Raw genomic sequence first — 23,162 nt, forward strand, 5'->3', positions numbered from 1 at the left:
TGCTGACGAAGCTCCTCGGAAGTAATAAGCCTCTCCATTTGTTGACGTCGCCTCCCATACTCCGCCACTACGACCCTACGGCCCCTACAGAGGTACACATGGACGCCAGTGGTGTCGGCCTCGGCGCTGTCCTTGCGCAGAGCAAACAAGGGTTCCCGGAATATGTCGTGGCGTATGCAAGCCGTACGCTTGCAAAAGTCGAGACTAATTACACCGTCACTGAGAAAGAATGTCTGGCGATCGTCTGGGCCCTTACAAAGTTCTGACCTTATTTGTATGGTCGCCCATTATATACATTATAACATTATATATATATATGTGTGTGTGTGTATATATATATATATATATATATATATATATATATATATATATATATATATATATATATATATATATATATGCACGTGAATAGCGGCTGCGGCGACGTCAACGACAACAAGAACCAGCCGAGACTGTCCATATAATTGCTATCACAATAGAAGCTGCGACATTGTGTAATATTTTTTAATGATCTGGCAATCTGTGTCTTGCTACCCGGTCAACACCACAATCCACGCGTCTGCAGCTGTAACTAACTTCGCCCCTGAAGACACAACCACACTGACCAAGTTTGCGGTTATCAGTGATTGTTCTCAAATTCATTGTGTTTGCGTACCTTTGCAGGTGGTCACCATACAAGAGAGTAAGATAAGATCAACTGGTAGTGTAGCGGCACCTGTTGAAGCAGATATCAGCCACTCCGCGAGCTTCGTCTCTGTTGCCAGACGATGTGCTGCAGGGAACTTGGCCATGGCCTCCAAGATTGCACGCAGTCTCGGAGGCCATGACTGGGTGAAGCTCAAACCATTGAGTACACTCATGAGAGTGCTGCAATTTACAGCGTGTCTTATAAGTTGTGGAGGCATGGTATTTTGTGAGAAAGAGGGTATAATATGTTCATAGTGGCCTTGGTACATTGCAGGCTGCGTAATTTGTGGTGTGAAAGATTTGATGATGCTCTGGCCTAAACACCGACAACACTTCAAAAAACCATTTCAAGGTCACTTTAAGAAGGGCCCCTAAAGCAGCCTCTGAAAATACAAAATTTGGACACATGCTCTTTTGGCATTTCTCAACTCTCTGCCACACTTCACAACACCAGAAGGGTGATTCACGGGGTGTAATTAAACTACTAACTGTCAGTTGGTTCATATAAGTAGAGTATCATTTGTGGATCATCTCCTTCCTTGTATCGCTTGACTATTGTGGGCGACCAATTGATTGCACTCCGTCTTGTCCATTTCTAATCGCACATTTGGAGATAATTGCATGCAAGCGACAAGAGCGAAATTCTGATAGGCTCAACAATCAGTTCTGACATTGTACACCTGCATTATGAAGAAATAAGTGGCGAGGACATGATATTGCCTGTAGGAAGGATAGTGAAGGCGGGAGAGAAACCACTCTCTCTCGTCTTCGAACTTAGAGTAGTTTAAGGGCCCTTTAAATTATGCTGCATTATATTCTCTACTATTTTTTGCTCTTTCTTGTAATTGATGATCTAAACTTTAACATTGTAAGAAAAAAGGAAGTACTGGCGGGCACTGGTTTTTCTTTCAGAACTATTTAGATGTGTTAGTCGTCTGGATAATCAAGTTTCAGTGTTGGCCCTCGAGAAGCAGATGCACTATAATATCAGGATGCATAGACTCTCCTTGGACATTGCCATTTCTATCTAGCTTCTTCACTCCAGGGCAACTAGTATACAACATGCGCATCACTTATTGTCTTTGCTAAAATTATGATAGAAATTGTGTTATGTGATTTGGTAGCTCTGTCTGTGCCGTAGTATGCTTTCTCTGCTCTGCGTCATACTGTTTGCTCGCACATTTCCTCGCTTCATGCGTGCCTCTGCCTGAGATGTTGCTGACGCACGACTGCATCGTTTTCTGCTTATGGGTTTTTCTTTGTCTTTGCTTTTTTTATGTGTTGTTTTCAGCAATTTAAACATGAAACAAGATTTAGAGGCAGTCAAGGTAGTCATAAATTCGGGAATAATATTTGTAACCTTTGTTTTGAATTTTGCTAACGTTTGATGAAGAAATCCTATGTAGGGTTACGAATGCTGCATTTGTTACGACAGTCTGCGAGCTTTGCCTGCGTTTTCTGGGAGGGAAGTCTTTGCTCATGTGTGTGCTTCTGCTTAATCTTGAGTAACTCCTGCTTTATTTGTGTTGGTGCAGGGAGATCCTACGCAACAATTTTATCTTGCTGCTTTGAGGCAGTTAATCCTTTCTCGAAAAGTGAGGTAGCCAGCCGAGCACAAAATTTTCTCGCTTCTTGCTCTCACAGTTGCCTGCTTCGCTGTTTCAGGTTCTAGCTCCCTGTGTTTGCTTTTTCGACCATCATCTTCAACTGGAACACCTTACCCATGACCAAACAGTGTTGTTTTTTTTTTTCATTTTATTGGCATGCACTGATACATTCTCAACAATGTTTTTTTCAAATAAGTGAAGCTAGATAACAAAGCACTGTACTCTCCTTTCTTTCTTATGTTGTTTTTGAACAGGCTGTGAGCAGCTACTTGCAGCCATTTTACTGCATCTCAACAATTACGTTTATCCGCTTCAGTGGCATCGTGTACAATCGTACACATTAAATTTAAAGGCACGTCACATACTGTGTGTTTATTCACATGTCTTGAAACGCAGTGTGCACATTCGTACAGGCTTCTTGGGTTGACAGACACTAATCATTTAGCTTCTTTATGCTGCATGAAGCTTCAGAGGACCACTTTGCTGGCGACACTACCATGTTCAATGACCAGTTGAAGTTGCTCCCGGACCCACGTCAAGAGCATTTTTTTTTTGTTGAAAATGAATGCAACCAAAAAATAAAGTGCTTGCACTTAGACCTAATCTTTCTTTATATTTATGCAAAAATTGATGCTGACCGAATGGATAATAAGTAAATACCGAATTACATGCTAATTAACAGTAATTACTGAAACTTGCTCAGTACAAACAATTTTTTAATTTTATCTCTTGAAATGTAATACTGAGTGCCTTGGAATCATGCCATGCGAATTTGACACATTGGCACGCAGTGGATCATGATTTTGCGTCTGAAGGGGATATGCCAAGCTGAAGGCCAGATTTTTTGAAGTCTTCAATTACTCATAAAAACTTTGGGGCTGTTGAAAATGAGGCCTGGTGGCTAAAGGCTAGGCTAAAAATAAAGCTTTAAAAACTTTTGCCGCACCACAACTGCCTAAGTACAAGAAAATCGGCATCCTCGGCCTTCAACTTATCATAGTTTTCGTCATAATTGCTGGGTCAAATTTGCACTAATTGAACCCACCATCACTGCCATTCTCATCTTGTCTCACTGCCTCGAACAAACACTCTTTCAAGCCAATCGCCGGTGTAGCAACTCTAGTTGCTACACCTGTGAATATAGAGATTATAAATTGGTTATGTCTACCGCTTATGTCTAGAGCTCTGACGCTCCCAGCTTATCTGTAGACATAACCAATTTATTTGACCTTGTGCCTCAACAAGAAATCGTTAGGCATTGTATTGACCATAGCGGTATGATAGCTTTTCAGAATTTAGTGGGCGTGTTTGTTGACAATTTTACGGTCTTATTATAGCTCTATTTGAAGTCCACCTTTATTTCTTTTAATAACGACTCTAAGTCCAGCGCCACGAAATAGGTATGGGCTGTTGTGTCGCCCCAGTGTTGTGGAGCATCTTCTTGGTGTCTGTAGGTCGAGACTTGCTCTGCTCGTTTGACAATAGGTTTTTCCTTAGGGCTTCTGGATATGATGATGGTTTTTAATCCTTTCAAAAACTGACCCTGCTTTTCACATTTGATGAGTGCATTAACGACGTTTTAGCCACCTTTCGTCTGCATGGGAAGGGCACACTCTTTACACATGAATCCCCTTCCTAGAGCATTCTTCAGTTCTTAGACTTGTCTTCAACATTTGACCAAAACCACGTTTGTTTGCAGTGTAGTCCGCGCGCCCGGAAAGACGTGCTCCCGTATGATTCTGCTCACTCGAAAATAGTTGAGAGAACAATTGCTACCAACTGTCTTGACTCTGCGCTCATGAAGTCGTGTCCCCGCTATAACCTCTTGGCAAGGCTCTATTCAGCCGGCTTGTAGTGGCTAACTCAAAAACCATTTTTCAGAAGGTGAAAAAAGGACATCCAGTCCCGTTCAAAAAGGAGGCAAGTCCGTGGTGGTAGCTTACATCCACCAACTTTCCCACTCCCTAAAGAGAGTTGCTAATAGGTACTGTGTACACGTAGTCTTTTCGGCACCACGCAAGTTGGCTGGACTGTGTCATCGAGTCAGTAGCGCTGACAAAAAGCCCAGGTACCAGAAGAACACCAGATCTTATGTGAAATGCGCGACGGGCATTTTACATGAAATACCGCTGTCGTGTGGGATGACGTATGTGGGTTAACTTGCGCTGTGTCAAGGATTGAGCTCAGGAGCATGAATTATCTTTAAGAAATAAAGGAAATGCGCACTTACCTGCGCACTCTATAGCCTGCAGATCTGAGCCTCGGCTTCGTGAGACCATGATAATAGGCAGAAGGAACGACACATTAGCACGAAAGTTATTGGAGGCGTTTCGCATCAAGAAGAGAGACACGGGTTAGATTAGTGATACGTCTGTTTCACTTTACCAAAATGAGCTGCAGCTTCTTGACATGCGAGTGTGACCAATGTTTACCGATTTTGATGCACGCATGCGCAGAGAATAGTAATCTGGTGGCTTGTTGTTTCGAATAAACATTTGAAGTTTAGTGCCTGACCTTTCTGCTCTCTCCTACTTCTTTTCTCTGATCTGTGTTTTGCAAGTTTGCTCTGCTATTTACCCAATTAACGTTAACCAACTCGCCAAACAAGAAGTCTTTTTCAACCAATACTGTGCTGTTTGGTGCATGCCGTTTTGCACCAAATATTATATATTTTGTCAACTTCTTCGTCTGCATTTCAACTTTGTTTTCCACATTCTGGCAGGTCCCAATCGTAACTGTATGCATTGTAACGAAACTTTAAACAGCTTTCCTTTTTTTTAAACATTGTTGGTGTGTTATATGTTTCAGACTCCAATGCGAGAAAACCATCATGTGATAAAAAACACCACTCTCGTTTGAGGGCCATACTGAAAGAGCTCGTTAAAAGGGAGTCAAAGAACCAGCATTCACGGCTTCGAGGTACCGCTATCATGCTTAGTGGCACGTTCGTGTCTCGCCACAACAATTACGCAAACGCAGACATTTGGTGCCCACTTCTCGTTTTATGTTAAGTGGTGTCCTTGTTTTCGTGTTGAACATTTGTAGCGTACGGCGGGCTTGCATAATTTTGAGTTTTCATAGTACTTTCTTATGGTCTGTTTGAGACTGATGAGGTGGGCACCATATTTAACGCTTGGATGGTGAAGGGCAGATTATGCTAGGTCCTGCTTCTTCGCGACACATAATTAATGCCGATTTGATCAATACAAAGCTTTCCGTAAATTTTGGCGAATTGCATAGTTTTTTCAATTTATATGCCGGTATTGTGCTATGCTATGTGCTGGCCAGTGAAAAGAACAATTTTTCAAGAATAGTGTAGTTATGCAAATATGGCTTTAAAATAATTTTTTCATCTTTATATATACGGTACACTATTTTTTTTTTACCACGAGAGCTGGCAGGGCAAAGGCCCAGTCTAACTTAACAGCTTTGCCTGCAAAATATGAAATTCCATCTTTTTGTATTATTGTTTAAATAACAGAATTTCAGTCGCATAAAATTAGTCGACTGAATGACAGACTTATGAGATATTCTGGTACGTGTGAGCAGGAAGAAATGTAACGCCACCTACTGCACAAGCCTAGATGAAAATATGTGTATGCTTAAACCTCATTTCAACAAAGTCATAATGACCATGAAATACTTTGTTATATCCGAAAATTTCTTGTAAACACATATTTGTAGCACTGTATCTATGACAGAGCTATTCTTCATTTGCTTTATTATAAGTGATAATTTGTTGTATCCTGGTTCGTTATATTGGGGTTATAGCGCATATGCATAGGTGACAGGCATTATAATATGTGGTATAGTAAGAGATGGACGTAGCTTCTTGTAAGCATGCAACTTGATTTTGTGGCACCATTGGTCAACATACAGAACAGCCTGAACAGTAAGCAGGAATGGGATCTTGACTATTCATACTTGAATAATACCCCATTACCAACTTTTTCTGGCTTTGTTGTATTTTTGAGGGGAACCAAATTGTCTGAGATGGTAAAATTGAATCTAAGCCGAAGCAACTGCTAGCACTTCAACGAACTGCGAAATGCATTTAGAACACAGTGGGGCAGCAAGAACTTTAGGAATTGTTTAATTATCAATAGCTTGAATTGTCGTGGTACCGAAGGACTCGATGAAACACTGATTAACAAACTTCGTCACGTTGTAGAAAGTTGCGATCAATATTGTTTAGTACTGCACCAAAGCAGTATAAATTTGTCAGTGTTTGTAGATCTTTTGGGATTGGGCAGCCCTCTTTTCAACAGTTAAAAGCGTGGGCAATGGAATAGCTCAACAATAGTGTCACGGGCACAGCGCCCGATTTCTGTTGTACCTCCTTGCGACATTCGCACGGAGCGTGCCATAATTGGAATAGTAGAAAGGCATAGTCACAGCAGCATAAATCCATGGATTCTACAAGCAAGGTGGAGTTTGCAGTATCACGGTCTTTAGGACTGTTGCTGAAATAACCACGAGCAGCTTGGTAGTTGATGATGTCGATGAATGGCGTAGGTCAGAATTCAATCTTAGAAGCGAAAATTGGAGCTCACATGTACCGCGCCGTAAGTACTAGCGTAACGGAAGCTATTCTGGAGTTTTTTCTTTCTATCATACAAAGGATAAATATTTATTGCAGTACTGATGACAACCAAAACGGTACGAATGGTTAGATCATCCTTGCCAGTTTTGTGCACAGTCGTGCAATGGCACGCACCTATGTTTTAGCATTTCCTGCTTCTACTAGGAATCGCTGCATAGTCATCTCACTTATCTACTTATTTAAACTTCGCTCTTCTTTCAGTTCACCCATAAACTGCACTGACATGCTTACTCTGTCCTTTTGCATAAAAGCATGCGCTGTCTGCAATATGACAGCTCGTGGGTCAATCTCAAAATGGAATGCCGTTGTGCCAGAACGGTAACCACTAGTGACTGGGCCATAGTCAAACGCAAAATTGTTTCTACACGACAAGGCCTCACTTGTACGTGTGTGGGTGTGCGTGTGTGTGTGCACGATATTTTTTGTGGTGTTGATTTAGATGCATTCATTGGATGATTTATTTTTGTACCTGAAAAGAATAGGCTTGTGACATCTGCATAGATCATGTATATGGGCTGAACGGTCAACATGTACAATGCTGTTTATAAGTATAATAAAAAATAAAGTTTAAAAATATGGTAAACAAAGGCGGTCCCAGTATGCTGCTTTGGGGTACACCATATTTAATAATTCGCACGGAAGAGATTGCACTGCTTGTATATACACTTTGTTGCCTGTTAATTAGCTTTGAATTGGATTGAAGGCTATGCTATTAACACTGTTCAGGCAAATGGGCCAAAGCCCATTTGCCTGAACATGTAAATGCAATGTACGGTATTCGTTGAGGCGTTCCCAGCAGAAGCAGAATACAGCCCAGGGCTTTTATTGCTCGTTGAGGTGCTTTTTTCACAAGCTTTTTTAATATGTAAATGTAGTCACCCATATGCAGATGAGGCCTTCTCAGTAATTTAAGAAGCAATTGAACAAATGGCCAAGTCAAATTTTCAGTAGCTGCAGAGATTTCTGCGTTCTCCTAACGTTTGCAAGTGATAATCACTGTTTAAATTTAAAATTGCTGTCACCAGCCGTCTAGCATAGTGCTCTGTGGTGAAGCTGTGCACCATCAGAATTTGGATTACCCATTTAAACTTCGATAGAGGAAAGTCTGTAATATATTGCCATATTAATTTATTATTGCAAAAGTTCACTGTGCTAGAATTCAGTGCCTTGTGCAAGATAACAGTCGTCGAGTTGCAAACGTATGATAGCACTCTCAGCCAGCTGAAGAGAGCATGTGAAATTGAAAAGATAACATCTACAAGTTCTTTGCAGTAGATATGTCGTAAGTTGGATGGTGTTTTGTTACTCATGCTGAAATACTATAATGCTCGCTTAATTATCACTGCTCGACTGCTGTGTACTTACCTATTTTTACAATAGGAGCTGACTTGGCCTTTCAATAGCAGCGGTATCGGGCCCAAATTCACACATTTTCATGTAAATTCTAATCTCTGCAAAGATGGCACTTCGGACATTGTGGAACGCTTGTTGCTTCAGGTCACTCAGTTCTGTTCTTTGTATTTAGTGCTTCTCGGATTCATTAAATATGAATTTTCGTTCATCAACCGGCTGTGATGGAAGTGCCCTTTTCTCTTCTATACTGTCATTGTCAATATAATTACTGGTGCAATGATTATAAAAAAGTGGCTGAAGCTTCTCTTTGTGTCGCTGTGGCAGATGCTTATAGCTGGTGCAGCAACCACTAGTTACTCAGTATCCCTGCTGTGACTCGCCATTTGTAGCATTCGTGTTGTACCTTTCTATGTTCTTTTTAACTTCCACATCATTTTATGAATGTTATCCGCTCATTGTCATTTCAGATAGCAGCAGTAGCGACGATGACTCTGAGGACGATGAAAAATATTCTGAGGACGAAAAAGTTGATGGTACTGATGTGGGTAAGAGAGGAACTGATACTGATCTCCTCGGAAACCTTCTGAAGAAGTGCAAAAACTTTCTGAATAAGTTTGAAAGTGAGTGCTCGGGACGAAAAAGACGTATTCACAAAAGGGAGTGCGCGCGATGTGCGGGCGTCATCGCAGCTACTTTGACCATTTCGCATAACCTTCGGAAATTTCATTTGCACTGAAAGTTGGCCCTCTGCCTTTCTCTCGCTCTTTGGTACAGAGTGGCCAGGAGCAAAACACTGTACTTTGTTTTAGAGTTGTCCTGTTGTATCACAAGGCGGTCTGATTCAACCGTAGACATGTCGTTCAATGAAATTTACCAATTACCTGTTCGATCATATCTATCCATTCTTGTTCGATCATATCTACCCATTGCTGTTTTGCTCAATTATTTATCCCTGAAATGTCGCTTATCAAGCATAATTTTCGCGCTGTAAAGATTTACTACTGTCAAGCTCACTTCGTCCGGAATGTTTCGTATGCTCAGCTTATTCTATGACTCGTACAGAAATTGTTCTACTGGTTTCTGGCGGCCTCCTTGTACTGTCAAGGACGATTGAAATTCTTAATGATTAAAATATAATACGAAACAGCAACATGGCAGAGTGGCAGTTGATGTAAGGTAAATATGTGGTGGGTTATCTCTACTAGGTGTCTTAACGGAACACTAAAGTAAAAGAATAGTCTGTTTGTCTTTTTTGTTCGATAAGTTACTCTTTTGAAATACTAGAAGCAGCACTCTTGCCACAAGCAGGTGGACTCTGGGAGAGGAAGTGCACAAACAGAAAATGCAGGTAACACCACTGCATTGAGGTATTCACACCAGCTCGCTGTTTCGTAATTGGTTTTGACTGCGCCTCTTAGAGCCTACATTTTTTTTTGTTGCTGCTATTTCGTTCCATCGCTCTGGGAGCTGGATACTTAACATAGCTGTTGACGTAAAAGTGACAGCACAAACACGCAAGACACCCCACGTAGATAAGGCACACACACAAGCACTGCGTGTATGATATCTTCTTATGTGGGATGTCTTGTGTGGTTGTGCTGGTACATTTAACTTGGGGAATATGTACTATGTAGGCCTCAATGAGGTTTTATTAACATGCTAAGTTTCCAGAGACTTCGTTGAGCCAATGTGGTCAAAGCCATGAAAGATACTCTGAACACAGTGGCACCGCTTTGGCATTCAGGTTATAAAGTTTCCGCACAACATTGAGAAATGAAGGTTTAACCAGCATTGTCTTTTTTGATAAGGCATGTATGATGGCGAAATTCACAACAGTAGAGTTTTCGATGAAAACCTGAACTGATTTATTGTTAACCTCGCTTCAGTGTACCTTTAAACTGTTTTTCATAAGAAAATAAAGCGGTCCTTGCATGAACTTGCATCAAAAGTTTCACATTGTCTTAATCGTGTAAAAGTTAAGGTGAACGTGCAGGTGGGCAAAGACAAACCTCAGTGCGGAGGAATTGCGCTTATCAAAGGTTTCTTTGCTAGTCACACAGCTGCAATGTTTACTGCTCCAGCCGAGGCTGCCTGTATTCGACCACACTTTGTCATTTTACTGCGGCGGCATTTGTGGTCCCGATCGTATGTGTAATGTAAAAGTCTCGTGGCTGGTGCCGTGTGTATTGCGCTTCTGTTCTTGATGCAAATAGCCAAGGTTTGCAGCTGCATCCGGACCCCAATCATTCCTTAGTGCGAAATATGTGCTGAGTTGTGGCGCGCGTGTTATTCATTTATTTGAAGATGTATTAGATGTATGACTTCCGTGGTGTGCCTTGAGAAATAAATGTCTCAATTTGAAAACATACTGGTTCTGAAAAGGAATATCTTCAGTTATAATTAATGCCACTTGCTTTCTTTCCAATTCTTATTTTTCTAGCACTGAGCAGGATCTGTTTGATTGTTGTGTGTAAGTAATGTGAATTCACTTGCCTTCGTGTTCGCAGAAATGAAGGAAGTTGTACAGAAAGCAGAAACAGTAGAAGCCAACACAGCCAATGAAGCTTCCCCACTGAGTGAAGACGGTGATGCCACCCAACTGCCTCCATACTTGCCTGCCATTCAGGGCTGTCGTAGCGTTGAGGAATTTCATTGCCTAAACCGCATTGAGGAAGGCACATATGGTGTTGTATACCGTGCGAGGGACAAAAAGACAGGTGAGACTGAAAAGCATTGCTCAACCAAAGCTACGAAGTTTGTTTGTTTGTGATGAGGAAGAAAGACACAAGCAATAGGCTGCTTCAAACTGCTGAAGTAACTTCACTGCCGGATCCATCAGAAAATAAATTTACATAATACAGTGAGATATTACATAAGCACTACTAATGTGTACACTGAAATGCCAGTATAGTAAAGTGCTCCGTAAATTGAAGATATGTTGCAGAAGCACTTTGCCGTGAAGGCTTCACACAGTCGCACTTTCAACATTGCCAGAATGTAAGGAACATTTAGTGTGTGCGTTTCATTGTACTGAGGCATTTGACTGCAGAGCACACCACAATGCTTGCATGGAACTCAAAAGGAGAAGCTGTCTTTTTTTTTTTTTTTTTTTCAAATAATTTCACTCCAGCAATTAGCAAAAGTGCTTGCTGTAGAGAAGAAGGGTTATTGTTGTTCTAGAAAAGAAGGGTTATTGACTGGGCTAGAATTGTGTTGCAGAAGCCTATGACTTAAATGCGCCATTTGTTTTTCATCTTGTGTGCCTGGAGTTCTTGTTCTATGTTCGTGTGAAAAATGTCGCAGCAACTGAGCCAGTGTGCTAATATGTAAGTAGCTCAGCGATTGCTTCACATATAGCTGGAGGGATCATATAAAGACAGTTTAGCAGGCTTGAGTGTGAATGTGAAGATACTTTTTTTTGTGCATGGCAATAAACTTGACAATTCTACAGTTTCACTTGTTACCTAACTATACCGGCGACTGTTGTTTTCGCTCCAGATGAGATTGTGGCTCTGAAACGATTGAAGATGGAAAAAGAAAAAGAGGGCTTTCCAATTACGTCTCTCAGAGAGATCAACACCCTTCTTAAGGCACAGCACCCAAATATCGTCACTGTTCGGGTGAGGGGCACTTTCTTCTGCTATTCGTTTGCCCTTGTAAAGTTTTTTGCTCCAATAGATGCCAGCTTCAAGGGTGGCTGTGCTAAAATATCTTAAGCAGACCATTATAATGCGAGGCTGTCGTCATTTTGGATTTTTCTGTGCTCCCCACAGGAGATAGTGGTGGGAAGCAACATGGACAAAATCTACATCGTGATGGATTATGTTGAGCACGACCTCAAGAGCCTGATGGAGGTGATGAAGCAGCCCTTCCTAGTGGGTGAGGTGAAGACGCTGATGCTGCAGCTGCTCAAAGCAGTGGCCCACCTTCATGACAACTGGATCCTCCATCGGGATCTCAAGACGTCCAACCTGCTGCTCAGCCACAAGGGCATTCTAAAGGTCAGCCAACATGTGTACTCTAGGCCAGGGGTCTTGAGCAGAACTAAGCAATTAGGCTGAAGTACCAAAAGATTGTCCCACAATTTTTGTGTTGTGTCAGCGCAGAGCATTAGTGCGATAGGGGGGGGGGGGGGGGAATGTTCTTTGACGTCAGTTCGAAGAAGGCCTTTCTCATAATGTCATATATGGGTCATTTCTGAAGGGAATTTCGTCTCGAGATTCAAGAAGCATACTGATGGCCGGAATTCTCCTATTCTGGTTCTGCTGAAACGAGAGGGAAGAGGAAATCTGGTATTTCATAGGAGTAGGTCTTGTGCCACTACGTGATCACCACTCGAGCGGGAAACATTTCAAGAGAAGTTTGTTGGTCGGGCTTGCTCGCCAAGTTCTTGGAAACTGGCACGGATGGCTGTCCGTTGCGAGATGACCGCTCATGAACATATTTACGAAGACAATCAAAGAAATATTTGTAGCAATGACAGTCATATCCAAGGCGAGCCGCGTGTTTGAGACTCCTGATCTAAGCATTCGCCTGAAGTAACTTTCATCACAACTCTCTGTGATGGGGGGTGTCCTTCTGCCAGTGTTTTATCAAGTTTAATATTGATCTGTAGGTGAGAAGTATAAGTGGGTTGCATAAACTGCTTTTTTTTTTTTTCTCGCACAGGTCGGTGACTTTGGTCTTGCTCGAGAATACGGCTCACCCCTCAAGCATTACACTCCTATTGTGGTCACCATGTGGTACCGTGCACCAGAGCTGCTTCTTGGAGTCAAGGTTGGTTACTGATTCTTTATGATTAAATGTTGTTCAGTGCTTTGCTGGGTTAATAGTGGCCTACGAATGTAACATGCTAGAGTGTTTCGAAAATGACCAGCTAAATTTACCGCATACACTCAAACCTCATAACAGTGGACTTCTCACAGAACTCGGAGGGGCAAAAAAATTCCATTTAAGTTTCATTTAAGCAAAGCCCACAAAATGAATGAAATACGACTTTGTTTTAAAAGCACCGACTGTGGCTGACAGAAAAAAAAAATTTTTTTGAAGTATACAATACTACTATAGTTGATTAGAAAAAAAATTTGCTAATATTACTGACTCGGGGAAAAAGGAGGTGATAACAGTTTGCTTGGCTGTGTTCAAGCATTTTTTTTTTTTTTTTCCCACAAAGTAAGAGTGCATGGCTGAAAGGCTGGGCAGGAAATCTGTGCCACCATTGTATTCAAAGTAGTGCTGCAGCAAGAGGACAGCATCTCTTGGTGCACTGTCCGCCATTGCAATGGGCTCAGGATCACACACCATCTCATCACCGCTTGAGCACGGGTCCGCATCTCGAACTTCAGAAATAAGTTCCTCAAGACTGTCTTCACGGCATGTAGCGACGTTTTCATCTAGTGTTTCATAGTCTACTCGCGTGAAAGAAGTGAATCGTGTCACCATACTGAAAAGAATATCAGCCTCCTCAGCCTCGGCAATGTTGTCTTCGTCATCTGGAAGGACTTCTTGTCTTAAGTATCCTGCATGGTGAAAGCACCTTTGCACAGTTGACACTTTCACACATTTTCAGGCATTGGTTAGAATGTGAAGAGCTGAGAGCAAGTCCACATTGTAATCTTTTTTGTTTTCTGAACAAAGAAGCATTTGCGGGAGGACTTGGCGGCGGTAGAGAACCTTCAAGTTTTTAGTTATGCCCTGGTCCATCGGTTGAATGGTTGCAGTCGCATTTGGTGGCAGGAACTCTTGGCTGATCGATTTGAGTCTATCGACTTGACGTTGAGGAAGACATTGATCAACAATAAAAATAATTTCTTGTTCTGCTGGGTAAATCTTCTATCCTCTTCGCGCAACCATGTCTCGAAGATTGCTTGTGTTACCAAGCTTTCCTGTTCGCGTAGTACGAGACAGGCAGCGTGCGCACACCTTTGAAGCAGCGTGGGTGCTTTGATTTCCTCATGGTTACGATCTTAGCTTTTCGCTACCGTCCATGTTGGCACCTAATAGCACCGTAATACAATCTTTGCTTCGCTTTCCTCCTGCACAGGTTTCGCCTTTGTAAGCAAGTCTTAGTAGGGAGTGCTTTGTAAAACAACCCCATTTCATCACCATTAAACACGTCCCGTTAATCATAGGCTTCCAAAATTTCTTGCAACCTTTCCTGTTGCCAGGGACTACAGATATTTCTATTTAAAGCCGCACTTTCTCCAAAAACTGTCTTGAAGACAAGACCATGCCGCTTTTTAAAATGGCTCAGCCAGCCACCGCTCATCCGAAAGTCTTCGATCCCCATCCGAGTAGCAATCTCTTTGGCCTTCTCTTCCAAAATGGGGCCACTGACAGGGAAGTTCGCACTGCGCGCTCGCCTAAACCAGAAAAAAAGAACATCTTCGATTTCTTTGTACATCGCCGTTCTCATCTGTATTCTGTCCGTAGCGAAGTTCCCAAGCTTTAAAGTTTCTTCAATCTTCTTTTTGTTCTTGAGTAGGCCGTGCCTGTAAGGCCGGAAACCGCATATTATCCCGGAAAACAAGTTGCCAGCAGTTTTCTCTTATGGGCTCACCACGATTATGTCACTTACCTGCCAGCGCATTTCTGGTGAGCCCGTCTTGCCGGCTTGCCGTATGTTTAGCTTTAAGCCGTCATTTGGATATTTTTGCTCTCCGACATTTTGCAAAACTGATCACTATTGTCAAGGACCTAAGCTTCCCTAACTTAACCTAACCTAACGTAACATATCCTAACCTAACGCGCCCCACAGGCATTGTCTAGGCAGTATGCGGCTAGCTCGCAGTGCCGCTTGTTTCAAGTGTGCTTCATGTGGTGAGACGAGCATCTCTGAGGCGAACAATATCACGCCTAGGTTGTGGTATTCCTTTAGCCTGGGCAGCTCCTCGACGTTCGGCAGCACCAGACCAGCCTCGGCACACACCCCAGAGAACGTCACTTGAAACCCTCTTATAGGAAAGAACTGCCGGTACCCGGTCGGTCAATATACTCTACCGGCTACTGGCAATGTAGACTTGGGTCTTGGGCATCCTCAACAGCGTGGACTTGGGAATATTGAACTTTTTTGCAATATTCGTCTTCGAAAGGTCATTGCGGTCAAGTTCTTGAATGATTTCTACTTTTCTTGCGAGCGAAGGTGCATTGTGGTGCAGTTTTTTTTTCCATCTCAAGTTCACGACGAGACGTCGATTGTTGCTCGACGTGTGCGGACATGTTCGATTGCTGGATTGGCTTGGCTAGGCTAGCTTCAATATATGTTTCATGGTTGCAAGAGACCTGTGGCCACTTCCGCTGTTCATGGATTTTTGCTCGTTTTAGTTTCATTTAACCGATCTAAGCGAAAAAAATTGCTTCGGTTACCCGAAACTTTTATCAATAAATATATAGGCAACCAACCAAATGTGTCTAGATAGTTTCGTTTATATCACTTTTCCGTTTAATAGAGTTTTGTTTATTGGGAGTCTACTGTATAATAAAGGTGCATCTTACATGAAAATAAGTTTGTTACCGTAAAATTCCGAGTAAGCCCCCCCCCCCCCCCCCTGGAGGTAGAGATGATGATCGGGGTGAAGGAGAGGGGGCACTTGCGCGGAGGTGCTGCAAAATTCAAGATGACTGCCGGTTGTTTTCTTTTCTAAACAATGATAAAGGCTTCTTACAGCGATGTACAGAGTGAACAAAAGCTTTATTGGGAAATTTTTGATGATTGTTTATTCACTTTCAAATCCATCAAAGGATCCGTCACTGTCGGTGTCAAACAACAGGCTGTATGTAGCATGCAGCCTGCAGTTCCTTGGGATGTTCTGGATAAATGTCGCCAACCTCGGACAACCGGCCGTTTAGAAGGCCCTCCTCCGATCCGTCTATTGCATTCGATATTCCGCAGCCCTTGAAACTCTGAATAATGGTCGTCTCTAGTACAGGGTCCCATGCTGCGGCCACAAAATTCAGTACGTCCTAACTTGACGGTTTCCGCAGATTTCCTTTCGGAAATTTTTCTGTTAAGCGCATGAATTCCTCCCAGCTCCTTCGAAGGCTGGCTTTGGAAGGCTGGTTCCAGCACATGTCGGCTGGCTGCACTAGACTTGTGCATCCAGCCGGCACGTATGCAATGTCTGTATCTCGCTCCTCCACGGCATTCTTTGCTGCCTGCGTCTTGTGAATAGGAGCTAAGTCTAATATGAACAATCGCCTAACGTCATCGGTGTTTAGACCCCTCACTCACGACAGCCACTCCTGGAATTTTTCGGATGTCATCCACATGTTCTTCGATGCTGTCACATGAACGTTCACTATAAGAAAAAACAATAATAATATAGCGTGATCTCACTACCCCCCACTAACAAGGAAAAAAAAAGAAATAGAAACCCACCTGGTACACGGATTTTCGTGAAAGCTTTCGTTGGAATCCTGCCGCTCGGCCCCTTCAAAATAACGAAGGCCGGAAGTTTGTGGCCTGATGCACAGGCAGCGAGCTCGACTGTGAATCCTCGCCTTGCACATCCAGTATTGGCGATCCGGACAGAACTTCCCCTGATGATGTTGTTTGTTCGAGATGCCGGGCAGTCCATGTGGACCATTGTCTGGTCCATGTTGGCCATATTAAAAGGCGTGTAGTCGTGCATCAATCGCAGCTCGTTCACAGACAACCGAAAGGCACGCGCTGCTTCTGTGTAGTCATTCGGCGTCTTCTGGCTTTCATTCGTCGCCTGTCACGTGGAGATGCCAAAACGTTTCTTCCACCTGGCAATATAATGGTCCGAGGCTACGAAATTTTCGAGCTGCAGGCACCTGGCTACGCACACAGCCTCTTCTGCAAGCAACTTGTTGCTAACAGCGCGCCCGGCACTGCGCTCCCTTTCAAAAACTCAAAGAGGGCATCATCGACTTTTTCGCTTAATACGGGAGCACCGTTGCTCAGCTTGCGTCGTGACTTCGACTTGCCGAAGTTTTGTTGAAGCAAGGCTACATATTTGCTGTCCCACTCGCGAATCCTTCTGCGATCGATGTTGAAGTGCCGCGAGGTCGCATGCGCATTGCTTCCACTTTGGCCATGCCATTGAACCACGTCAATTTTCTTCGCAACAGTATAAGAACGCATTGACGTCATCGTGCAGCAAAGTCTACCACGAGGAACGAGGAACAAAATCCGACTGGCTACGTTAACACACCGAATACACGCCAAGTTTAACGGCTATGGCTAGATCCAGCAACGGCTAGAAACAGAGCAAGGGCGCCAGTTTTCATAGGGAGCACTTGCTCGGAAGTAGGCGGCAAATTCAAATTCCCAAAACTAGGAGGGGGGGTGGGGGGGATTGCTCACGTGGGGCTGCTATCTCAGAATTTTACGGTAATACTATTATCTATTGCAAAACTATTTGTATTTACATCGTCATATCCGTTTTTTTCCTTGTAGTATCTGGTTTCGTAATAACACGGTTTGAGTGCATTTGTTTTGTTTTTTTCTAGTTTAGATATTTGTTAAGTATTAATAACACATCGCCAAGAAATTGTGTTGCTGATGTGGGACAAATTGCACTTTCCAAGAACACCTGGTACCCAAAGGCTTGATCTGTATTGTCTTAATTAGCTTGGAGTTTTGTTGGACCACCTTTTTTTATTACGATATTGTTCATTACACATTGTTCAACTTTTTTTTTTACTTGCTGATATCAGAGTATGTTAATCGTGTTCTGCTTCATGTGTGGCATCAGGACTGATTGCGAAAAGATACAATTGCTCTTATGTTGCAGGAATATTCTACGCCCATCGACATGTGGTCCGTGGGTTGCATATTTGGAGAGCTGCTCACAATGAAGCCTCTCTTTCCTGGAAAGTCGGACATTGACCAGTTGAATAGAATCTTCAAGGTACGCAGTGCACTAAAAAGTGCTGGCACATCTCGCATCTTGATCAAAAATTATTCTGCTTTCTGTGCAAACTTTTTGTGCGGGCAGATTACCAGTAGCGGGATTGAAATAGTAACAGAGCGCTAGCTTTAAGTGGGAAATTGCATACTTTTGAGGATATTCGTCTTTAAGCCATGTAAGGTTGTATAACACATCATTAAACCTAAAAAGACAGTCAGGGCGCAGGTAATACGCTCGCTTAATCACGACATGTGGCTTTGCGGAGTCGTGAATTTTCTCTGAATAAATGGTTTCATGGCACGGTGGCTGCATGTAGCAGTGAAACCACCTTTCGATGCTGGTTACATGCAGTAATATAAGTCTGTTTTTTCGTTTCAATTTCTTCAAAATTCTTGAAATTCGGTTGAGACTTTAGTCGTGTGAGTACCTATGGGGTTTTTCAAGGTGGGACTTGTGGGGCTCTGGCAGAACTGCGTACATTGAGTGGTCAGGTGCAATTTCCCTCATGCTATCTTGGCAGGGATTTGATTCATTTCAAAATGCAAAAGTTCATGTTCACTAGAATTCATGTTGCTCCTAAAGCTGCTCGCCTGACTTCATAGAGCATTCCACCTTATTGCTATTGCGTCAATTGTTCTGCATTTGAGGTGAAACTGTGTCTTCCTTGTTTCACGTTTACGCAGGATCTTGGCACACCTAGTGAAAAAATTTGGCCGGGCTACACTGAGCTTCCGCTAGTGAAGAAGGTGACTTTCACGGAGCACCCGTATAACAACTTGAGGAGTCGGTTCGGCCACACGCTCTCGAACCTGGGCTTTGATCTGATTAACAAGTGAGTTTGCACTCTCTGTACTCTATTGTACAGCATTTCATATTCTGTGTAGCTTTGGAAAACATATGACTGAAAAATGCCCCATCGAATCTGCAACTTGGCAAACACAGAAGCAAAGTTTGCCTGACGTACCTATTCTGAACAAATGACCAGACGTCTCTGAATAAATGATCAAACGTATTCTGAATAAATGGTCTACTTGGGTGTAAAAATCCCAGAATGAGCATTAGCGCTCAATTAGCACCGTTTGATGAAAAATGTGCTAGCTTCGTGAAATGTGTGAACTAGAGCATTTTAACAGCATGTGAAAGAGTAGGAATGTATTCTGTATAGATGCTGGACTAAGACCTCCTGTGCCTTGCAAAACTTAGTCTCGGTACATTAATCTAAAGCAGAAGTTTTAAAAAATTTGTGTATAATCAAAAAAAAATCCAGAAGCATTATATTAATTGTTTCAATCAGTCCCGTCAACCTGAAAGATGTTACCGTAATTACTCATATCTAACGCGCACCTTTTTTCCGGTTAAGCGAGTTCATAAATCGCATGCGCATTAGAATCGAGTACGAACAAAAAAATTACGGTCAATCAATTGCCATCGGCAAATCCAAAATGGCCACCCCCTACGTGCGTCGGCATGGCGCGTCGGCCATTTCTGCCTATGTGTTTCCCATGTGCGGCACTTCGTACGTGTGCTGAGGAGTTCGTCATCTAGTAGTGCATTAGCATCGACGGCGTGGAAGGGCCCACTCCAAAAACTCGAGTGCACCACGATGCCGCTTTTAAAAGAAAAGTCATCGCGTGTGCAGAAACGGACGAAAATCGGGCCGCATCGCGGTCGTTCGGAGTTCCCGAAACGTGCGCGCGGGACCTGCGGAAACAAAAGCAGAAGATTGTCGACAGCAAAGCTTCACGCAAAGGCTTCAGTGGACCACAGCAGGGTCGGTTTCCGCAAATTAAAGAGCTGCTCGGCGAGTATGTGCTTGAGCAGCGAGCGGCACAGCGGCCCGTGACGACAGAACTGCTCCAAGTGCGGGCTATGCAATTAGTCTTAGAAAAAAGGTCTAATGCGGAGCCAGTTTAAAGCGAGCAGGAGCTGGCTAACTAACTTTATGTAGAAGAAAGGCTTTTCCCTCCGAATGGGAACATGCATATGCGAAAAGTTTTGCGGAGGAGTACGATGAAAAGCTTCACAGTTTTCAGATGTTCGTCCTAAACTTGTGGCGCAACAACGGCTACCTGCTTGGGCAAATCGGGAATGTCGATCAGACACCTCTGTACTTCGACATGCCTAGCACCACAACCGTCGAGAAGAAGGGAGTGAAGCAAGTTCGCGTGCTGACATCGGTCCACGGTAAAACTACAGTGACGGCAATGCTCTGTTACACGTCAGATGGGCACAAGCTTCGCCCGTACCTCATATTTAAGTGGAAGACGCTCCCGAAAGGAGTCGTTTTTTCGAGTGGTGTGATCATGCGGGCCAGGGAGAAAAATGGGTGCGCGTTGTAATCGATGTCTTACCTTTTTTTTTTTTTTCGCAGTGGAAATCGGGTGCGCGTTACAATCGAGGGCGCGGTAGAATCGAGTAAATACGGTAGTATCGTCATTACCATCATCATCATCACGTGATACCACTGAGCCACGACTCTCGTAGAGCTCGTGCTTCCTGGCTCAAGAGGTTATCTATGAATGCATTGCTTTAGCTAATGGCCTGTCTAGCTGCGGCAGCTTCTTTCAATAAAGTAGCTACAATAGCAGATGCATCAACACATCTGTTGCTACAGTGCCTGCAGAGATTGAAAACTGTAAAAATAAATCAAGGGGCCAGTGGCAGCTAGACTTTGTACAGAGTACATGTTGAGTATTTGAAGGAAATTAATTTGATAAGTGGGTATTCAACGTGCTAATCTAATTATTTTACAATCACTCTTCTCTTTATAATGCTATATTTGTATACATTTTAGTATTTACAACAACCTAGTTATCTTAGTGAAGGCACTCAGTCAGCAACAGAGAACATGAACTTTGCAAATTTGACCCCTACTATACTCGGCGACAACTTTTTTTGGCACTGAAGGAAAAGCTACAGAGGCAGAGCTTCTGCACATGTAGCACTATGCGAAGTAGTCGGCTCTAAAGCGCCTCTCGTAACGCTGTGAAAAGTGACGGGGGCGTACCATCAGCGTTTCATGTAGACGCAGACGCCGGTTAGTGTTTGAGGTGCACGTGAAAAGGCGGGACTTTCTCACGCATTCAAAAACGCAAAGTAACAATGAATAATTTAATGAAATTGCGAATATTCTAATGGCGTCCTGTCTCAAATAGCTCCTCGTAGAAAATAAAGGAGGAACATTTATATTTCACGTTGAAAATGCAGGGGCTACTTTGGAACTACATTCAGTGGCGGTAGGATGCACGCGAGTTGGCTCCATAGCTTTCCCTTCAATGCCAAGAAATGTTGTCACTGAGTATAGGACACGGATCTGGGAACGGTGGAAGATTGCAAAGATGATAAATTTTTGAACACAGTGTTTTGGTTGAGCCAACAGTTCAGTGTGTGGGAAGACCACGCGCCAACATATCGACACCAGCGAGGCCGCCTTGTCAAGAATTTTTCATCTATTTCTATGGCGTGTCTCATAGCGCAAGCATTGAGAGTGCCTCTTCTCCGTGTGCCATGCATATTGATAGTCATCTGCTACGGCTCCCGTGCCTCTCGTTTGCATTCCCGTTTCGTCACGTTGCTAACACATTGCTTGCAAGAAATGGTCACAGGTGGCGCATGCCTGTCATCTTTGCAGGTTTTTAACATATTACCCACAGCGTCGCATCACTGCGGAAGATGCATTGAAACACGAATTTTTCAACGAAACGCCTGTTCCCGTGGACCCCTCCATGTTTCCCACGTGGCCAGCCAAGAGTGAATTGGGTCACCGAAAAGCACAGAGTCCCAAGCCCCCATCTGGTGGAAAACAGTTTGCCAAACAACTGGTGAGTTGGTAGTCTTTTTTTGAGTGGTGATTACTTGGAATATCCCAATTCTCTAACCTAGAGAGTAGTTATTTCTGAAACTTAGGAAACTTGCATACTGTGCCGAAAGCTTGCAAATGCATGAGCTGTTAGCTAACGGCACTGGCTAGCGGCCATCCAACAGCTCATGCACGATGGGGGAGGGGGGGTATCTGTCCAACTTGAAATTTTTCAATGTGTATGTAAACTAAGTCGCAGACCGATTTTTCGGACCTGGCGGGGACTGAAAAAAATGTCCGAAAAATCAAACAGTTTGAAAAATTCGTTTTTGTCAGAAATATGCACTTTATTGCATCAGGCAGGCTTTAAAAAGTCCATGATTCTGCCTTGCCTCATATTACGCTTGGAAGCAATTTGGTTCGCCCGTATTTGCGCCAAGGTGACGTCGTCACCGTAAATGCTTCACAAAAGCGTCACCGCGGTGGCGATATTCACTGCCGATAGCTGCGGGCGATCATCGTCCTTATCATCCGAACCGCTCTCTGGCTGTGGCAGAACCTGGTGAAGAATTTTTTCGTCTGTGGGCTTCGCGCACAAAATTTTCATCGTCCCTACGAGCGAAGTTTTTAAATAAGAAGCTTTAGCATAGCGTTTGTAGGCGCTGCGGGCGTTGCGGGTATAGCGGACGCATTATGAGCTTTAGAATAGCGTTTGCTCCCCCTAGGGAAAAGGATAGGGGCTTTTGCCCCGACCAAAAACTCAAATGCACGGAAGCTACAGACAACACTTCGCGGGCCTCGCGGGCCGCGATCGCTGCACGCTATTTCGAATTTTCTGCGGGCGGGCCGCGAACGGCGGCTCGCGTTGCGACGCATGCACAGTGGCAGCAACCGCACCGCAAGGGCTCGCGGTGCATTATTCTAAAAGTCCCTAATGTCATTGTGGCAGGCACATTCACTTCACTACAGTGGCTAGAATAGTTCTAGCCACTGTAACTTCACCACTGCGCAGCTCCGCCTCCTCCCTGTGTGGTGCGATGATGACAGTGCTGATCACTATGGCCGACCGAAGACGAAAAAATGGTCCCGTGCTGCATTTTCTAAAGCAGACACGGCCTCCAAAACTTGAAATATGACGTTTGCTTTCTAATATTGGGGGTAGGAAAGCCATTTTAAAATTAAGCCACCAAGCTTAGTCAAGCCGGCGGAAAATCCAACATGGTGACGTCCATACAGGT

General features: G+C 43.5%; 1 protein-coding gene across 10 annotated transcripts in view; it reads left to right on the forward strand.

The window, feature by feature from the left end:
- The window catches only part of Pitslre (cyclin dependent kinase 11B pitslre), a 54,036-nt gene that overhangs the window by 26,498 nt on the left and 4,376 nt on the right, over positions 1–23,162 (forward strand). For 3 of the 10 annotated variants that reach the window (XM_075889416.1, XM_075889418.1, XM_075889417.1), the window contains 9 exons: positions 5,103–5,213; positions 8,718–8,870; positions 10,758–10,967; positions 11,749–11,870; positions 12,024–12,251; positions 12,919–13,026; positions 18,009–18,125; positions 18,809–18,957; positions 21,757–21,946. In XM_075889416.1, coding sequence (XP_075745531.1) covers positions 5,103–5,213; positions 8,718–8,870; positions 10,758–10,967; positions 11,749–11,870; positions 12,024–12,251; positions 12,919–13,026; positions 18,009–18,125; positions 18,809–18,957; positions 21,757–21,946 — 1,388 coding nt within the window. The remainder of the gene's footprint in view (positions 1–5,102; positions 5,214–8,717; positions 8,871–10,757; positions 10,968–11,748; positions 11,871–12,023; positions 12,252–12,918; positions 13,027–18,008; positions 18,126–18,808; positions 18,958–21,756; positions 21,947–23,162) is intronic. The other 7 variants (XM_075889420.1, XM_075889421.1, XM_075889422.1 and 4 more) reach the window with 3 other exon arrangements.

The sequence above is a fragment of the Rhipicephalus microplus genome, chromosome 3, assembly GCF_043290135.1.
Source record: "Rhipicephalus microplus isolate Deutch F79 chromosome 3, USDA_Rmic, whole genome shotgun sequence".
In the NCBI taxonomy this organism is placed as follows: Eukaryota; Metazoa; Arthropoda; class Arachnida; order Ixodida; family Ixodidae; genus Rhipicephalus; species Rhipicephalus microplus.